The following is an 18296-nucleotide window of genomic DNA, read 5'->3' as shown; positions in this document are numbered from 1 at the left end:
TGGTGTGTCTCCTAACCTTGCCTGAATCCAGACCTGCTCCTTACTCAGAGTGTTTAGAGAACAACGTTTAATTTTCCTCCATTCAGCTCTTCTATAGTAGTGTAAAATATTTCCCCGCTCCTCCTGAGCCTTCACCTTCTTCCAGACTGTAAGTTTGAACACCAGGACCACGCACCCTGTGGGGCCTTGGATCATAGTAAGGATCTGTTCTTTGATGCAGAAGATGTTCCATTTTAGACATAAATGAAAGCCAAAGAATTTCCACCACAGAGACTGCAATACAAAGACAACAGCAAACCAAGGACTGACTTGTGCACAGAAACTCATGGAATGAGGATGGCTCCAGGTGAATTTACTTATCTGTCAAGATGCTGATTTTTGTCCATCATATGGAGTAGGTTGGGTTGGTTGTTGACTTGGGTTTTTTTTTAAACAAAAAATGGTAAACCAGCAATGAATTTTTTAAATCAATGAATTTCTTCTGGTACTTCACTGTCTGTCCAGAACTCCTGAATCTGTTCAATCTAAAGATGTGTAAAGGTGGAAGAGCCACAGTGCAAGCTGAAGGTGATGTACTGGCAGTTGTGTATTAGCTCAGTGTTGATACTTCTGCCTTCAAGGAAAGCCTTTATTACCACATTTTTACCAACTTTCTAGTGAAGCACAATCTCAAGAGTTCCTTGTATAAAATCAAAGTGGTACAACTGTTTACACAGAGATTTTTCCTAAATAAAGCCTTTTTCAAAAAGAAGTCTTTCTATAAATGATACAGCACAATGACTATACAGGGACAAGTGCAATAAATAATTGCTTGTATTTACAAGAAGCCTTTTAAAATGCCAGAATTAGTGCATTTAATACAAGTTTAATATTGATCAAAAGAATTTGCTGTTAGTTTCTGCTAGACTGTGGGTATGTTCGGAACGTTGTGTGAGTTGAAAGGGAAAGGTTGGCCTAAGGTTTATGATGTTGACATTCTGTGTTCCTGTTAAGGGTTGGACTTGATTACCTTAAAGGTCTTTACTAAACAAAATTATTCTATGGTTCTATGAAGTGTCCAGCTAGGGACTGAGTGCTCCCCTGAACTTTAACATCTGAATTACACCTGCAGAAGCATCAACAACTTTCTTCCTGGGCAAGTGGTAGTAGATGAGACAGCTCTGCATGGGGAGTGGAAGGAAGCTGCATAAGAACAAGTTTCTAAAGTTCTATTGCTCAGTCAGTGAACTGGAGAGACCAGCCAGGGGCTGAGTTCACACTGGTGGTGTTTCTAAGCCAAGGTGTGTCCAAGCCACCTCATGCTTGCATGATTAGACTTAAACATTGCTGGGAGAGTAAGAGACCTGAAACATTTGCTTTGGCACAATTTAAGATGCTGACTGTCAGGGCAGATTTCAGGAGGAGACCAACAATTGAGGTGTAGTAACTGGTCCTTCTAGACAAAAGGCAACTCCTACCTTAGGAATGATCTTGTACAAGATGTATGCTCTAAGTCTGAAGTACTAACACCACTTTCTTTATCTTCCTTGTCTCTCCCCTTGTCTTCCCCTCCGGAAAAACCTCACTCATTTTTGGGTGTTGGACACCCACCTGGTAAAACCACAGCACACATTCAAGCAACTGCTAAGGCCAAGCTGCTATGTGAGATTAAGCCTGTCCCAGCCAAAGTAAAGCATGTGTGGGTACGTTGCTGCTTTGTGCTTCAGCTCTGCAGAGCTGAGCAGCCACCATGGCATAGGGTCAGTTTTGAAGAAGTCCAGGGATTTGCTCACGCCCCAGCACGTGGTCCCCACACCCTTTCCTCCCACATGGCACATATGTGGTCTTCTCAAAGACGGTTCAGCAATTACTTTTTGTTCTCCAGTTAGTCTATGAAAGCATGGGACGTAGTATGGAAGTTCATGGCAGAAGCCCAGAGTCCATATGAAGACTGTTTGTCAGTGACAGCCACAAGCTCTTACTACCATATTCCTGTATTTCTTCAAGATGACATTCGAATTATCATCAAAATAAAGAACAGATATGGCATTGAGTTTGGTGGGTGCACAGCAGGGTTTGGGTACATAATCAGGATTCATCAGATGAACCTGTTGCCAAAGAGAAAACACAACTGAGCCAATGGGAACACATTTCCAAATACACCTATAGGTTTGACAGGGAACTTCTTGGAGACTCACCAGTGTCTGCACAATGGCATGATTGGTCGCGTTCATGTGGGCATTGAGTGGGAAGGAGCACTCCCCGTCGCAGTAGTTGGCGGCGTAGCCCTTTGGAGCGATTATCCAGTCCTTTTTAGGAAACAAACAGAATGTGAGTCAAATTAAGAAGCTGCCAATTTGCAGAGGCAACTGCAGGCAATTAAGAGCAGCTGAAAATGTTCCACTGACATTTTTCTTGAGGGTGAAAATGTGTTTTCACTGAAACTGTTAGGGTTTGGGGGTGGAGTTTTTTTTTTGTGAGCCATGACTTTTCCATGGCTACACTGATTTTAATGCCCAAAGAATGGTGCATATCTATGCACAATTTAACTGCCACAAATTAGAAGAGTTTTATTCCTCAAACTCTTGCTGGCTTGCCTTGTGGGTAGTGTGGTTTGGATATCTTTATGGTCCAATGTTTCCTACAGGTTAGGCTGAGCCTCAGCAGTTGTCCCCTCCCAGAGAAAATCATGTCAAATTCAACCAGGAGCTCCAGAACAGGAACAAACACTTTTGTGGTGCCTCACAGGCTTGACACACACTTTATGAACTCATACACACTGCTAAGGCCACTGTGGGAAGCTTTAGTTGCCTCAGAGCTTCTTCACCTCTGCCAGGCTCCTCAAGGAAGAACAGGACAGCTATATAGGCAAACCAGTGGCCCGGGTGGCAAGTTGAGAACAGGAGGCTGAAAGGAAACTTTATTGCTCTCTACAACTACCTAAAAGGAAGTTATAGTGAGGGGGGCAGGGAGGTGTGTTGGTCTCTTCTTCCAAATATCTCATGATTGGACAAACTGCACCAGGGGAGATTTAGATTTGATACTAGGAAAAATTCCTTGACTGAAAGAGTGGTCAGGCATTGGAACAAGCTCCCCAGGGAGGACATGGAATCACCATCCCTGCAGGTGTTCAAAAAACTAGTAGAGATGGCTCCTCAGGATATGGTTTAGTGATGGCATTAGTGTTGGGTTGACAGCTGTGCTTAGAGTTCTTTTTTCAACCTTCTGTGATTTTCTGAGTGCCATGCTATGAAAGTAGGGGATTCTTCACCAAAGGGCTAATAAAAATCACAGCTTTTCTTCCACTGACACAAAACAGCCAAAGGGAAATTAAAAGCATCACCAATTAGTAGGAGACATTTCACCTCCCTTGGTGTCACACTACAGGAGGACGTACTGGTACATGCACATAATTCTTAGATAAATTCCCCTTTAACTGACAACAATTACCTGGGTTAGCTTTAATTTTGCTACAGCCAGAGAGTGTTGCTGCAGCTTTGCTAACCAAGTTTGCTCTTTGCTGTTATGAGGATATCCGGGCACAGCAAATCCACCCCGTCATTTTACTGAAATAAGTCACTCAAAATTTGCTCCCTGTTAATAACTGAGCTGCTTTTCATAAGACAGACATTCTTCTGCTAGAAAAGCCAGACTAAAATATAATACAGAATCACAGAATCATTGTGGTTAGAAGAGGTCTTTAAGATCATGAAGTCCAACTGTTAAGCCAGTGTTGCCAGGTCACCGCTAAATCATGTCTCAGCATCACATCTGCATGATTTTTAAATCTCTCCGGGGATGGGGACTTTTTGGGGAATAAAGTTTTCATAAAGCCCAACCTAAAGCTCCCCTGGTGCAACTTAAGGCCATTTTCTCTCCCATCCTTCTTGTAGAGAGGAGTCCAAAACTGAACCCAGCATTTAAGGTGTGGCCTCAGCAGTGCCAACTACAACGGCACAATCACTGCCCAAGTCCTGCCGGCCCAGAACGAGGGAAGCGCTCTGCTTAACAAAAATGGATGAATGCTCTGAAGGAGAGAGCGGCGCCCAACAACTGCAGGGGGCTGCTGCCCTGCCTCCATCATCTCCTTAAAACTAGCAGGATATGGATTCCAACTCCTCCAAGGAACCCTGGCTGTCTGTGACCCTTCCTTTGGCACCATCCTACCTTTCTGTTCAAGCCTCCAACTAAAAAAGTGAAGGCAGGGCCTTCGAGATTGTGAATTTCACAACTGGAGTAAGCCTGGAAGCAGGGCATGCAAGCTAAGGAGGAGGTGGGAAGACTGCACAAGATGAAGATGTCCCTGCTCACTGCAAAGCGGGGTTGGAATAACTGACCTTTAAAGGTCCCTTCCTATACAAACCATTCTGTGATTCTGTAAGTGAAAGGAAAAGCCACTGACAACTCCTACAGAATGGAGTCAGCTCACAGCCACAGTTGTGGGTGGAGTCGCCATAAACTCCAAAAAATGCTTTTGTCCTATTAGCTGGGAGAGGACTTTCATGTGTGGGTTGTCACAGAAGCAGCTGGGACAGCCCTGGCATCTTGAATTATAATCTGGTAAACACACAAGCTGATGGTAATGGGAAAGAATAAAAGATAATTAAAAAAAAAAAAAAGATGAGGACATTCTCTGAAAAATGATGTTTGATGATACTATGGCCAGCTCCTAAACAACTCTTTGTCCTCAGGGAGCTGCAACGAAACCCAGTCTTCAGCCCACCTACCACAGCCAGTCCTGATTGTGGGGCAGGGGTGGAAGATTTCAACACAATGGGCGAAGTTAAAAATCAGACTGATGTCTAGAAGGCACTGGAGTTGGTTTAAAAGCACTGCTTAATTTGTTTCCTTATCATTAGAGGCACGCAGATATCAGCCCCTGCCCGCAGCGTGACTCCCATGAGCGACACAGAACGACTCTCTATGTGAATCTCATAAAGTATCCAGCTTCTTCTGGATCTTATCAAATGTCACAACTATCAATATTTATTTGCCCTTCCCTGGGCCTGGCTTTAGTAAGGAGACTCAAGGGACATTTTAAAGCAGAATGGCATCCTTGAGTGGAACTATTGTGACACTGTTTGGATAACATTTCATAACAATGTGTCTAGTTTACTGAGAGAGAAACATCACCCACCTGCCAGCCCAAGTCTTGGAAGCTAACGTAAAGCTCATGCTTTCTGCAAGCTGTCTTTAGGTCGTTGCTGTTGTAATCTGTTAAAAGAAAAAAGCAAACTGTAAACCAGGCAGAAAGTAGCCCCAGAAGGCACAGTTGGCCAGGTATGTGTGGGCTCAGCAGCAAGAAATGGTGAGCTCCCTCAGCAGCCAAAGGGATAAGGGTGTTGAGGGACATCCAAAGCAAGGCTTAAACTTTTAAGATGTATATGGCAATCAAAGACAGAATTGTTTCTGCTGGAAAAGACCTCTAAGATCATTGAGTCCCAACCATCAATCCAATACCACCATGACGAGTAAATCGTGTTCTGAAGTGCCATGCCTACATGTTTTTTGAACAGGTCTAGGGATGGTGGTTCCCACGACCACCCAGGTCAATGCCTGACCACTCTTTTCAGTAAATAATTTTTTTCTTAATATCAAATCTAAACCTCCTCTGGTGCAACTTGAGGTTGTTATCACTCATCCTACTGCTAGTTATGTGGGGGAATCACAGAACCACAGAAACATTCAGGTTGGAAAAGACCCTCAGGATCACCAAGTCCAACCGATAACCCTACTCCTACAGTTCACCCCTAAACCATATCCCCAAACACCACGTCTACACGACCTTTAAACAAATCCAGGGTTGGTGACTCAACCACCTCCCTGGGCAGCACATTCCAATGCCTGACCACTCTCTGTGCAAATTTTCCTAATGTCCAGTCTAAACCTACCCAGTTGTAGCTTGAGGCCATTCCCTCTTGTTCTATCACTAATTACCTGTGAGAAGAGGCCAGCACCAACCTCTCCACAACGTCCTTTCAGGTAGTTGTAGAGAGCAATGAGGTCTGCCCTCAGCCTCCTCTTTTCCAAACTAAACAGCCCCAGCTCCTTCAGTAGCTCCTCATAAGGTTTATTTTCCAGGCCCTTCACCAGCTTTGTTGCCCTCCTCTGCACTCACTCCAGCACCTCCACATCTCTCCTGTATTGAGGTGCCCCAAACTGGACACAATACTCGAGGTGTGGCCTCACCAGAGTTGAGTACAAGGGGACAATCACCTCCCTACTCCTGCTGGACACAGCATTTCCGATACAAGCCAGGATGCCATTGGCTTTCTTGGCCACCTGGGCACACTGCTTGCTCACATTCAGTTGCTTGTCCATTAGAAGCCCCAGGTCCCTTTCTGCCAGACAGCTCTCCAGCCACGTTTCCCCAAGCCTGTAGCATTGCTTGGGGTTGTTGTGACCCAAGTGCAGGACCTGGCATTTGGCCTTGTTGAAGCTCATCTCACTAATGCCAGCCCATTGATCCAATCTATCCAAGTCCCTCTGTAGAGCCTCCCTACCTTCATGAAGATCAACACTCACACCTAACTTGGTGTCATCTGCAAACTTACTGATGACACACTCTATGTCTTCACCAAGGTCATCAATAAAGATGTTAAACAGAGGTGGTTCCAACACTGAGCCCTGAGGAACACCACTTGTGACCAGCCACCAGCTGGATTTAACTCCATTGACCACCACTCTTTGGGCCCTTTTGCCCAGCCAGTGCTTTATCCAGCAGAGCCTGTGCTCATCCAAGCCATGAGCAGCCAGTTTGTCCACAAGAATTCTGTGGGAAACAGTGTCAAAGGATTTTTGAAAGTAGAGGTAGAAAATATCCAGAGCCTTGCCCTCATCCTGTCAGGTCATCTTCTCATAGAAGGAGATCAGGTTTGTCAGGCAGGACCTGCCCTTCATACACCCATGCTGAGTGGGCCTGATCCCCTGGTTGTTCTCTGTATGCCATGTAATGGCACTTGAGATGACCTGCTCCATGACCTTGCCTGGTACCAAGGTCAGACTGACAGTTTCCCAGATCCTCCTTTCTTCCTTTCTTGTAGACAGGTGTTACATTTGCTACCCTCCAGTCCATTGGGACCTCCTCAGCCAGGACTTCAGGCAAACAATCCAAACTGGCCCAAAACTGAACACAGTACTCAAAGCATGGCTTCACCAGTGCCAAGTACAGGGCACAATCACTTCCCTGCTGCTGCTGGCCACATTATTCCTGACACAGGCCAGGACGCTGTTGGCCTTCTTGGCCACCTGGGCACACTGCTGGCTCACGTCAGTCTGCTGTTGGATCAACACCCCCAGGTGTTTCTCTACTGGGCAGCTTTTCAGCCACTCTACCCCAAGCCTGGAGTGTTCATGGGGTTGTTGTGGCCAAAGTGTAGAACCTGGCACTTGGCCTTGTTGACCCTCATATAATTGGCTTCAGCCCATCAATCAGCCTATCCAGCTCCCTCTGCAGACTCTTCTTACCTTTGGGCAGATCAACACTCCTGCCCAGCTTGGAGTTATCTGCAAACTCACTGAGGGTGCACTTAATCCCCTCATCCAGATCTTTGATAAAGATATTAAACAAGACAGGCCCAAAAACTGAGCCCTGGGGAACACCACTTGTGACCAGCCACTGACTGTATTTAACTCTGTTCACCACCACTTCTTGGGCCTTGCCACGCAGCCAGTTGGCACCCAAGGAATAGTGACTTGGTTATAATTCCTTCAGTTGCCTTTAAAAACCTGACAAGCAGTGCTTACAGAGCACCTCCAGGAAAACAACTTCTTCAAAAGAAATCTATTCCCTCAGCCCAGTGCAGGCTCCATCCCTGCTGGGCACTCAGACTCACCCTGCTTCCTCAGCCACGATTCCCAACGTGTGCCACCTTAGAATGTAAGCTCAAAACCTAACACAAGAATATATCCCCTGGCAGGTTAATCACCACCTTGTGCCATAACAGCTAAGATGTCCCACAAGCAGTGAAGCCACCTTCCCATCCCTCTCTGCCTACCCCAGACATCACATACAGCTCCATGCACCACCACTGCTCTTGTACCTTTACAAGCTATGACCTGAAAAACAAGTTTGTCCTTCCCATAACCTGCTTATCTGTAGATGACACAGGATTTGACACCCTCTCAACATTACCTTGCTCCTTATGCCAGTACTGCATGGAAGAGTTTGGGTGCAGCATGGAAAGCCCTCACCAGAGACCCTCCCTCTTGCCATAATGCAACACATGAGGATGTTTTGACCGTGTAGGAGCTGCTCCAAATGGCCCTACAAAATGCAGCTTTTGACAGCGAGTGGAATTTCCCATTTTCATTTGGAAAGAGAGGCAGCCCTGCAAGTGAACACCTGGAACCACAGTGAGCGGGGGAGTTGAGCTGTGACAGAGGAGCATTTCACACAGGGGTGGCTGCACAAACACAGTCTTGATGGGTGGTGGCTGATCTTGTCATGCCTTGGATGGCTGCTGGACCTCAGCACAGCAGCCACAGAAACCACCTTCTCAGTGGGGAGGTGTGACCACCAGCTACGGCTACTGAACCTGCCCTTTGTGCCTGGTGGGAAGCACCTGAGGAGGAGAGGGTGTCCTGGTCTGAGCTAGAACAGAACTAATTCTGTTCAGTGATTTGAATTCTCAGCTCAGTCTCTTCTCAGTGACACTTTCTGAAGTTCACAGCGTGTTTGCACAGACAGTGGCTGCTTCATGCAGCGATAACACTGATGGTTAGAGTTACTGCCAAGGGCAGTAAAACTCTTGCTTAGACTTGCTCTTGTGACCAAGATCACTGCTACCTCTTGTGAGCCCATGCTGGAGTGCAGGAAGTCAGAGGTGGCACCTGCAGGAAAGAGTGGACAGGACAGGTGACCCTAAACTGACCAACAAGGGATTTCAGCCCATGGACATAATATTCAGGATAAAGCTGAGGGATCACAAGGGCCAAGCCTCTTCCTCAGTGGCCAGTGTCTGAGGAAGACTCTCTCTGTTCTGCCTTCGATCCAAATCCATGCATTCCTGAATCCAGTTCCTGAATCCAGCTCCTGAATATGGTTCTCATCTGCCACTGAGTCCAGTCTGAGACTTCCCAGGGCCCGCCCCTAGCATCAGTGGTGACAGTGATGTCATTGCCATCAGGATGGGCTGGATATTGGTTTGTATCTCTTTGCACCTATTTTATTTTATTGGTGTTATTTCATTAAAGCTGGTTCAGTTTTCTTTCCCAACCCATCAGTGCCTCTCCCTTACTCCCTTTCTCTTCCGTTTGGGGAGAGGGGTCCATAGAGAGTGTCTGTCACTCGTCTGGTGGCCAGCCCAGCCCTAACCCTTGACAGATGGTGACAAATTGGGATGAGCAGTGTGGGAGTCCAGGTTCCTGTCCATGCAGTAATATGTGTGTGCTGATCCCAGAGCTGGACCCAGACTTCCCATGTTCTCCTCCGGTGTCTGCTCTCACATGCCTCGTTAGCAAGCAGAGATGCTTCTGTCAGCAGCAGGCAGCCACCACATGCTCATGCTCCTTCTGCCTCCTGCTGCCTTTTGGCCAACCAGCCCCTCCTGGCACCTCTAATGCGGTTAGAACGGGCACCCTCCCAACACAGCTCTCCCCAAACGCAGCAGCTGGGACAGAAAAATATTTTTAGTGACTTTTTCCTTGGCTCTGAATAAGCCTTTCTTTTGCTTCCCTCCACTACCCCCCCTTAAAGTTTGTGAACTACAAACACAAATATTTATTCAGAAGGAAAACTATAATACTAAAAGCACATCCAAGTGACATGAGGGGCAGCACAGCCTGACAGCTGGGTACAGTTAACACCAGGGGCTGAAATGCTCCCCCTTTCCCCTGCCCCCCAGCCTCAAACCCAGCCTCCAAACCACCACAGATTAGTGAGGTGTTTTTAGAAGCAGTTTGGGGTTTAAACTTTTAAGGATTGCATTTCAGACTTTCAATAGCTTCGCTTCAATCGTGGGTTTAATCAGGTGAGCAGAGCTGCTGCAACAGAAACATTTGCTCTTTCAGGAGGGCCCTGTAGTGAGGACAGAGGTGAGTCTCTCTGTTCAAACTTTCCGTTTCAAAACAGACATATCCAGTAGAAACCAGGGTGTGGTGGGTGGTGTGCTGTTTTTTCAGATGCAGCTTTTTGCTCCCTGGCTCAGCCCAGGAGCAAATTTCTAGTATGAGACATTTCTAAATGATCTGGTCCCAAGGGCAAAAATTTGAGCAGGAGATGCTTTTACTGGTCAAAGGCTTTTATGTAAGTATCTGAAAACATAACTTCATTGTTCTTCACTGGGAAATATGTTGTTTGCTTAGGGGAAATCTATCTGTATCCGATAAAGAATTACAGTTGAGTTATGCATTCACATCCAAGAAGGCACAACAATGCTACGTTCCAAATCCAGCTACAACACAAATGAGCAATGGGAAAAGAGAGAAGGGAATGCAGAGTAACCAGGAGTAGGAAGGAAGGCTGTGAGCAATCACAAGGTTAAGAAAATATACAGGAAAAAACCCCTGTCTGCTTAACAAGACACACAAAGCAAAATGTATTATGAACTTGCCCTCACTCATACTGCCTGGAATTTGCTCCTAAAATTGCACCTCAGCTCCCTGGTTGGATCATAGAATCATAAAATCCTTTGTGTTGGAGGTGGCCTTTAAAGGTTATCTAGTCCAAACCCCCTGCAGTAAGCAGGGACATTTTTAACTAGATCAGGTTGCTCAGAACACCATGAAGCCTGACCTTGAATGTCTCCAGGGATGCGGCCTCCACCACCTTCCTGGGAAACCTGTTCCAGTGTTTCACCACCCTCAGTTTAAAGAACTTCTTTCCAATGTCAAATTTAAAATCTACTCTTCTCTAGTTTAAAACCATTGTCCTGGATCATTCCCTGAGATAAGCACTGCCCCTCTCCCTGGATTTGCATTCTCCCCTCTTTAATCCTCTCCCCAAGCTCTCCTGCCCTTTCTTCCCAGTTATATGCTTGCCTGCCACATCTGCTGTGAGTCCGGCCCCCAGTCAAAGCAGGTTCACCTAGGGCAGGACACACAGGGACATGTCCAGGTGTGATCTGAAAGTCTTCATGGAAGGAGTCTCCACAACCTCTCTGGGCAGTCTGTTCCAGTGCTCTGTCAGATCACAGTAAAGAAGTTTTTCTTCATGTCAAGGTGGAATTTCCTGTGTTCCAGTTTGCATCCATTGCTTCTCATCCTATCACTGGGCACCACTGAAAAGAGACTGGTGCCATCTTCTTGACACTCACCCTTTAAGGTATCTGTAAACATTGACCAGAGCCCCTCTCAGCCTTCTCTTCTCCAGGCTAAACAGCCCAAGGTCTTTCAACCTTTCCTCATAAGACAATATTGCATGGATTGTTTGCAGACACCTTCAAAATCCTTGCCACTTTAGGGAGCTGTTTTGGGAATTCCTATGGGGTTCACCAAAATTGTGAATGGAACAATTCAGAAACATGAACTTGGCATTCACAAGGCCCTGAGGTTAATCACATTGCAAACAGTGATCTAAAAAAACAACGAAACCAAACCTCTCATTCTACACCTAAAAACTCCTTCCAGGGCAATGCAGCTAAAACAACACAGTTAAGATGGTTCACCTCTGCACCTTAACATTGTCTGCCTCCACCAGAACCCAAGTCTGACTTTCTGTGAGCACAGATGTTTCTCTTAATGCGTTTGTGTTGCTGAAAGGGGAGAGAGAACAACCTGACCCTGATGGTCTTCCTCCTACAGACAGTCATGCATCCACCTTAGATTTCCTATAACCTCTCCCACATTAAGTGCTGGCAAGGAACATCTAAATATTTACTGAGGTCGATCTGTCTGAGAACACCCTTGCTGCTCCCCAAGGTGCCAGCTTACCAAATTCCACATGGTAATTAATTGCTTCTGTGATTCCAAATAGCTTTGACAGAGGTCTCCCAAGGCTGGACCTTTCTTCTGGGTGTTTGGCTTTGGTGATTTGGTCAGATAAAGCTGGTGTAAACTGATCACACAGTTAATAACAGCCCACTTCACATGAAAGCAATCTGCTTGGGTGGGAAGAAAGGGAGATGTCAGGCTAACATGGACCTGTGTGCAAAGGCACATAGAGAAACACCAGCTCCAGTCTGCATCCTACTAAAGGCAAGATGGGCTCCTGGAGAATGATGTTTATCAACAAGACCCTTGTCAACACCAAAACATTTGAATTATATAATTATAGAATTGTTCTGGTTGGAAAAGACCTCTAAGATCATTGAGTCCAACTGTTGACATAATACCAACCATGGGCATTAAACCAGGTCCCAAAGTGCCATGTCAAGACGTTTTTTGAGCATCTTCAGGGTCTGGGACTCCACCACCACCCTGGGCAGCCTGTTCCAATGCCTGACTACTCTTTCAGCAAATACATTGTTCCTACTATCCAATCCAAAGCTCCCCTGGCACAACTTGAGGCAGTTCCCTCTTTTCTATCACTTGATACACCCACCTGGCTCCAACTTCCTTTCAGGTAGTTGTAGAGAGGAATGAGGTCACCCTCCTCTTCTCCAAACTAAACAACCCAGTTCCGTCAGCTGCTCCTCATAATACTTGCTCTCCAGACCCTTCCCCAGCTTTGTTGCCTTTCTTTTGGCCTCATTTGCCATCAGTGTCTGTGCATGCTGGCCTTTGTTGTGTTTGGTTCTTGTACACATGAGGAAATCTGCCTGGTGCTGTGCGTGTTTGCTGGGAAGAAAGGACACTTCAAGAGATCCTCCATTTCTTGTAGAGGACCTCATGCCAGTCCTGGACACCCTGAAGTGGCTAAAGTGAACTTGGAAAGGGCTGTTCACAGAATCACACAGAATGGTAGGGGTTGGAAGGGAATTCTAGAGATCATCTAGTACAGCCCCAACGCCAGCATAGGTACACCTACACTAGGTTGCACAGGAATGTGTCCAGGTGGGTTTTGAAAGGCTTCAGACTCCACAACCTCTCTGGGCACTCTGTTCCAGAGCTCAGTCACCCTCAAAGTTACAGATGCTGAGGGGCATGAAGCATATCTCTTACAAGGAGAGGCTGGGAGACCTGGGGCTCTTCAGCCTGGAAAAGAGCAGACTGACAGGGGATCTTATCAATGCATATAAACATCTAAATAGTGGAGGACATGAGGATAGGGCTGGGCTCTTTTCAGCGGTGCCCAGTGATAGGACAAAGGGCAACAGGTACAAAATAGAACACAGGAGGTTTCACTTGAACTTACAGAGAAACTTTGTGTTCCATAAGTATCAATCAGCTGAAAGTCAGATGTTTAAAAGCAATGCTCTCCATAAGGAAGAGCTGACAGGATGGGATCTGACTTGCAGAAGAGGAGGTTTGTCACCACTGGACAAGGAGACAGCCCCATACAGAAACCCTAACTGATGCAAAGGTGGCTGTAAGGCAGCAAATCCTCAGGCTCAGGGGTTACTGCCTGTTACATGGCAGAGTCCCCATCTCTTCAGATAAATTAGAGGGTCTACTAATTAGAGAGCATGAGTTCAACCCACCACAAGACACAGTGGAGAGAGGACCTCCAGAGCTTGCAGACAACAGTGAACATCTGCATGCTCCTCCCATCTACCTCATTCCTTCATGTCCTGGGCCAGAACTAGAGTATCATTCTCTGCCTCAACAGATCAAAATACTTCCTTTTCTTCCTGCTCATTCTCCTGCAGAAGAACAGAGAGCTTGGCTTTAGGAATGCATCGATGCATGACTCCGTATCAAAGCACTTTAGATTCATGGCGGCTCAATTCTGCTTTATATAAGCCACTCACAGCTTTGTGTTTATAATTCAGGGAAATGAGCATTCTTGGTGAAAATAAAGTCCATTGAGATTCTGATTCACAGCTATAACCTTGGCATCACAGCACTTGGGGCTAACCACAGGACAACAACTGAACATCAAAGGAAGCATAGTGGGATCCCAATCCCTCCCAGAGCAGCATGCCTTCTCCTAACCCTCTCAGCTCAACAAACCCAGCACCAGGCCAGCAACATGCTTCATAAGCTCCAAACTGCAGGCTTTGAAATGCCTTCCATATTTAGGTAGTAAATGGGGCCTTTTTGAATGTACTGCCCCAACCCAACTCACAGCATCTTTTGAGAAAGGGGTTGATTTTTGGACTGAAGAAAGAAAAGCCTGTGCATTCACTAACACAGAGAAAGGAAGATTCGGTCTACAAAAGAGCATCAACACCAGTCTTGCCCTCCAGGAGAGAACTTGACCTCAAGACCTCACAGGCAGCATCAGTCCTAGCTTGGGGAAGAACACAGCCCCAAAAACCTGACAACACATAGGGTACATGACAGAGAAAGGGGAGATGCACAGGAGGGGACCACAGCATCCCATTTCTGCATCCAGTCTGGGTCCAGATGCATCAGGGCACCCTCACAAGAGCAAGGGTCACCCCTGGGCTCGCCTCCTGCTACATGCTGTGATGAACACTTTCCCAGCCAATCTGTGATTAATCATCAGGGCATGGATGTAGGAACCCACACAACTGGAAAAGAAAATAATCCCTAAGATCTCTTTAATGTTAAACCTGTGTATCAGTCATTGGTGTCTCTGGGGCAAGAGCTGGTGGGGCTCATTGAAATGCTTTTAACTAGAGATGAAGGGGGCTGGAGATGAAACCAGGCTTGATAGCGAGAAGCCTGAAAGTGGCATGCTGATACCTGTGGGACAGTGTGCTAGTGAGCTTTGAGAGCTGGCCACTTCAGTGGAGGTGGGGAATGGTGATCCATGTGTCAACCAAGATACAGGAGTTGGTCACTATGGAAGCATCTGCAAAAGGCTGGTGGGAATTAGGGCCTCTCTGCCCAAAAAAGGTGGCAGGACCATTCACTCAGCATGCATGCAGCATGGGTAGCAATCGGAAGAACTGAAAGCCATTGTGCAGCAAGACAACTATGACATAGTAGCTATCATGGAAGTGTTGTGGGACAACTAACATGACTGAAGTCCTGCAACTGATGGATACCAACTTTTCCAAAGTGATAGATAAGGAAGGAGAGGAAGTGGGGTGGCTCTCTATGTCATGGAGGGATATAGCCTTTTCCCCACAACCTATACTATTACCTAGAAATGTTGGACCAGATGATCCTTGAGGTCCATTCCAACCTGGCATTCTCTGATTCTTCGATTGTCTAATACCTGGTAACAGTGATGACAGGGTCAAGTGTCTACAGATAAAAATCAAGGGGAAGGCCAACAAGACAAATACTGTGGAAGTCTGTTACAGACAACCCTATCAGGATAATGAGGCTGACAAAATACTCTATAAGCAGCTGTCAGAGCTCTCACAATTGCTACCTCTTGCTCTTTTGGGGGATTTCAGCTTCCTACATGTCTTTTGGGAATACAATACCGCAGATAGGGAACCATCCTGAAGGTTCCTCAGGTGTGTGGGGGATAACTTCCTGATGCAGCTGGTGAAGGAGCAAACTAGGGAAGGTGTCCTCTTGGACCTGTAATGGTTGGAGACTGTTTGGAACAGTGACCAGGAAATAACAAAGTTTTCAGTTCTTAGGAGGAAGATTAACAGAATGGCCACCTTGGACTTCTGTAGCACAGATTTTGGCTCCCTCAGGAAAGTGATTTACAGAGTCCCTTGGGACGCTGTCCTGAAGGGCCTGCCCTTTAAGAAGGAAGTCTTAAAGGCACCAGAACAGGCAATCCCCATGTCCCAAAAGACAAACTGGCAAGGAAGGGGACTTGCATAGTTGAACAGAGAGCTCTGGCTGGAGCTCAAGAACAAGAGGAGAGTTTATGGCCTTTGGAAGAGGTGGCATAACACTCAGGTAGATTATAAAGATGTGGTGAGATGCTATAGGAACAAAATCAGAAGGACAAAAGCCCAGCTTGAACTTGATCTGGCTACTGCTGTGACAGGTAATAAAAAATGCTTCTATAAATACATCAACAGCAGGAGAACTAAGAAGAATCTCCACCCTTTAATGGACATGGGAGGAAACAGTGATAAAAGATGAGGAAAAGAATGAGGTACCTAATAGCTTCTTTGCCTCAATCTTTAATAGCAAGAGTAGCTGTTCTCTGGGCACTCAGCCCCCTGAGCTGGAAGACAGAAAACAGAAAGGAAATGAGGCCCCCATGCTCCAGAGAAATGATTAGCAACCTGCTACGCCATTTAGACACATACAAGTGTATGGGATCAGATGGGATCCTCCCATGGATGGTGAAGGAGCTAGCAGAAGTGCTTGCCAAGCATATTCTCCATCATTTTGCAGCATCCTGCCTAATCTGTGTTGTCCTAGCAGACCGGAGGTTAACAAATGTAATGCCCTCTACAAGGATTGGAAGGAGGATCCAGGAAATTACAGGCCTGTCAGTCTGATCTCAGTGCCAGGGAAAGTCATAGAGCAGATCATCTTGAGTGACATCATGCATCACCCATGGGACAAGAAGATGATTTGGCCCAGTCAGCATGCATTTATGAAGGGCAGGCCTTGTTTAACCAATCAGATTTCCCACTATGACAAGGTGACCTGCCTGGTCGATGAGGGAAATGCTGTCCATGTTATTTACCTGGAATTTAGTAAAGCCTTCGACAGAGTTTCCCACAGCACCCTCCTGGAAAAACTGACTGCTCATGGCCAGTGGTGCTCTGCAGGGCTCAGTACTGGATTCAGTTCTGATTAACATCTTTCTCAATGATTTGGATGAGGGGATCAAGTGTACCCTCAGTAATTTTACAGATAACACTAAGTTGGGTGGGTGTGTCAATCTGCTGGAGGGCAGGAAGGCTCTGAAGAGAGATCTGGACAGGCTGAATAGATGAGCTGAGGCCAACAGTATGAGATTCAACAAAGTGAAGTGTTGAGTGCTGCACTCAGGCCACAAGAACCCCATTCAAGGCTACAGGCATGGGGAAGAGTGGCTGGAAAGCTGTCTAGAGGAGAAGGATCTAGAGGGTGTTGATTGACAGCCATCTGAATATGAGCCACAGTGTGCCCAGGTGGTGAAGAAAGCCAATGGCATCCTGGCCTTTATCAGGAATAGCATGGCCAGCAGGTCTGGAGATGTGATTGAACCCCTCTACTTGGCACTGGTGAGGCCACACCTGGAATACTGTGTTCAGTTTTGGGCCTCTTACTCCAGGAAGGACATTGAGCTGTTGAAGCGTGTCCAAAGAAGAGCAACTAAGGTGGTGAAGGGCCTTGAACACAAGAACAGCTTATGAGGAACAGCTGAGGTAACTGGCGTTGTTTAGTTTGGAGAAGAAGAGGCTGAGGGGGAACCTCACAGTCCTCTATAACTACCTTAAAGGAGGTTGTAGTGAGGTGGGAGGTCCATCTCTTCTCCTACGCAGCAACTGACTGGACAAAACAACCTCAAGTTGCGCTAGGGGAGGTTCCACTTGGATATTAGGAAAAAAATCTTCACAGAAAGGGTTATCAAGCATTGGAATAGGCTGCTCAGGAGTCACCATCACTGGAGATATTTAAAAGATGCATAGATGTTGTGTTTAGGGACATGGCTTAGTGATAATGGCTTAGCAGTAGTGATGGGATTGTGAGATCAAGGCAACCGGTTGGACTTGATGATCTCAAAGGTCTCTTCCAACTTCAACAGTTCTACGGTCAGGCTACTAAGTCAACAACTTCTTAAGGAGAACAGAGTCTGAGAGTGTCACACTTGAACAGGAAAATAAGCTGATGCAGTCTCTCTTTTCTAAACACAGAAACCACCCAAGTGTACATTTTAACTTTAAATTCCTATCCTTTCCCCTACCTTAAATCCACAAAGGTTCAACTATACCTCATTGACTTCTGAACTGCCATATTCCAGGGTTTAAATTAAAGCTGTCTTTGAGCTAGTAGAGCTCAAAAAAGCCCTTGATGCCACAGAGCAACCAGCTATTTTCTCCCTTTTTTTTCCTCATCTTATAATTTTATGACCTGATGTGTGGCACAGTCAAGAAAGCAGCAATGTAAAAATGCCCCCTTTTGCCCAATACACCTGCTCTCTCTGGAGCTCTGAGTCACACTGCCTGATTTAATAGTAATGAAAACTTGGGTTTAGTGCCATAAAGGTGATTTTAAGGCTGCATCAGCAGCCAGACACAAAGCCTGGTTGCCAGCCCAGGAGGGGCTCCCACCCTGGCTCTGTGTCCCTGCAGATTCTCAGTTCCATGGCCAGCATAGGGCCACCTCAAGTGTAGCACAGCTCACCTACAACCCAAGTATGCAAGAATTGCAGAACCATTGAATCATTTTGGTTGGAAGACACCTTTAAGATGATCAAGTCCATTGACCCAGAACTGCCAGGTCACCACTTAAAT

General features: G+C 46.3%; 1 protein-coding gene across 1 annotated transcript in view; it reads right to left on the bottom strand.

Annotated features, from left to right (window-relative positions):
* Nucleotides 1–1937: 1937 nt before the first annotated feature.
* Nucleotides 1938–18296, bottom strand: part of BMP6 (bone morphogenetic protein 6) — a 99913-nt gene continuing 83554 nt past the window's right edge. The window contains exons 5-7 of the mRNA XM_054381650.1: nucleotides 5117–5193; nucleotides 2178–2288; nucleotides 1938–2087 (exon numbers count right to left, since the gene is read on the bottom strand). Coding sequence (XP_054237625.1) covers nucleotides 1938–2087; nucleotides 2178–2288; nucleotides 5117–5193 — 338 coding nt within the window. The remainder of the gene's footprint in view (nucleotides 2088–2177; nucleotides 2289–5116; nucleotides 5194–18296) is intronic.

Source organism: Indicator indicator, chromosome 6 (assembly GCF_027791375.1).
Source record: "Indicator indicator isolate 239-I01 chromosome 6, UM_Iind_1.1, whole genome shotgun sequence".
In the NCBI taxonomy this organism is placed as follows: Eukaryota; Metazoa; Chordata; class Aves; order Piciformes; family Indicatoridae; genus Indicator; species Indicator indicator.
The sequence above is the reverse complement of the archived record's forward strand: the minus strand, read 5'-3'. Positions and strand labels throughout refer to the sequence as shown.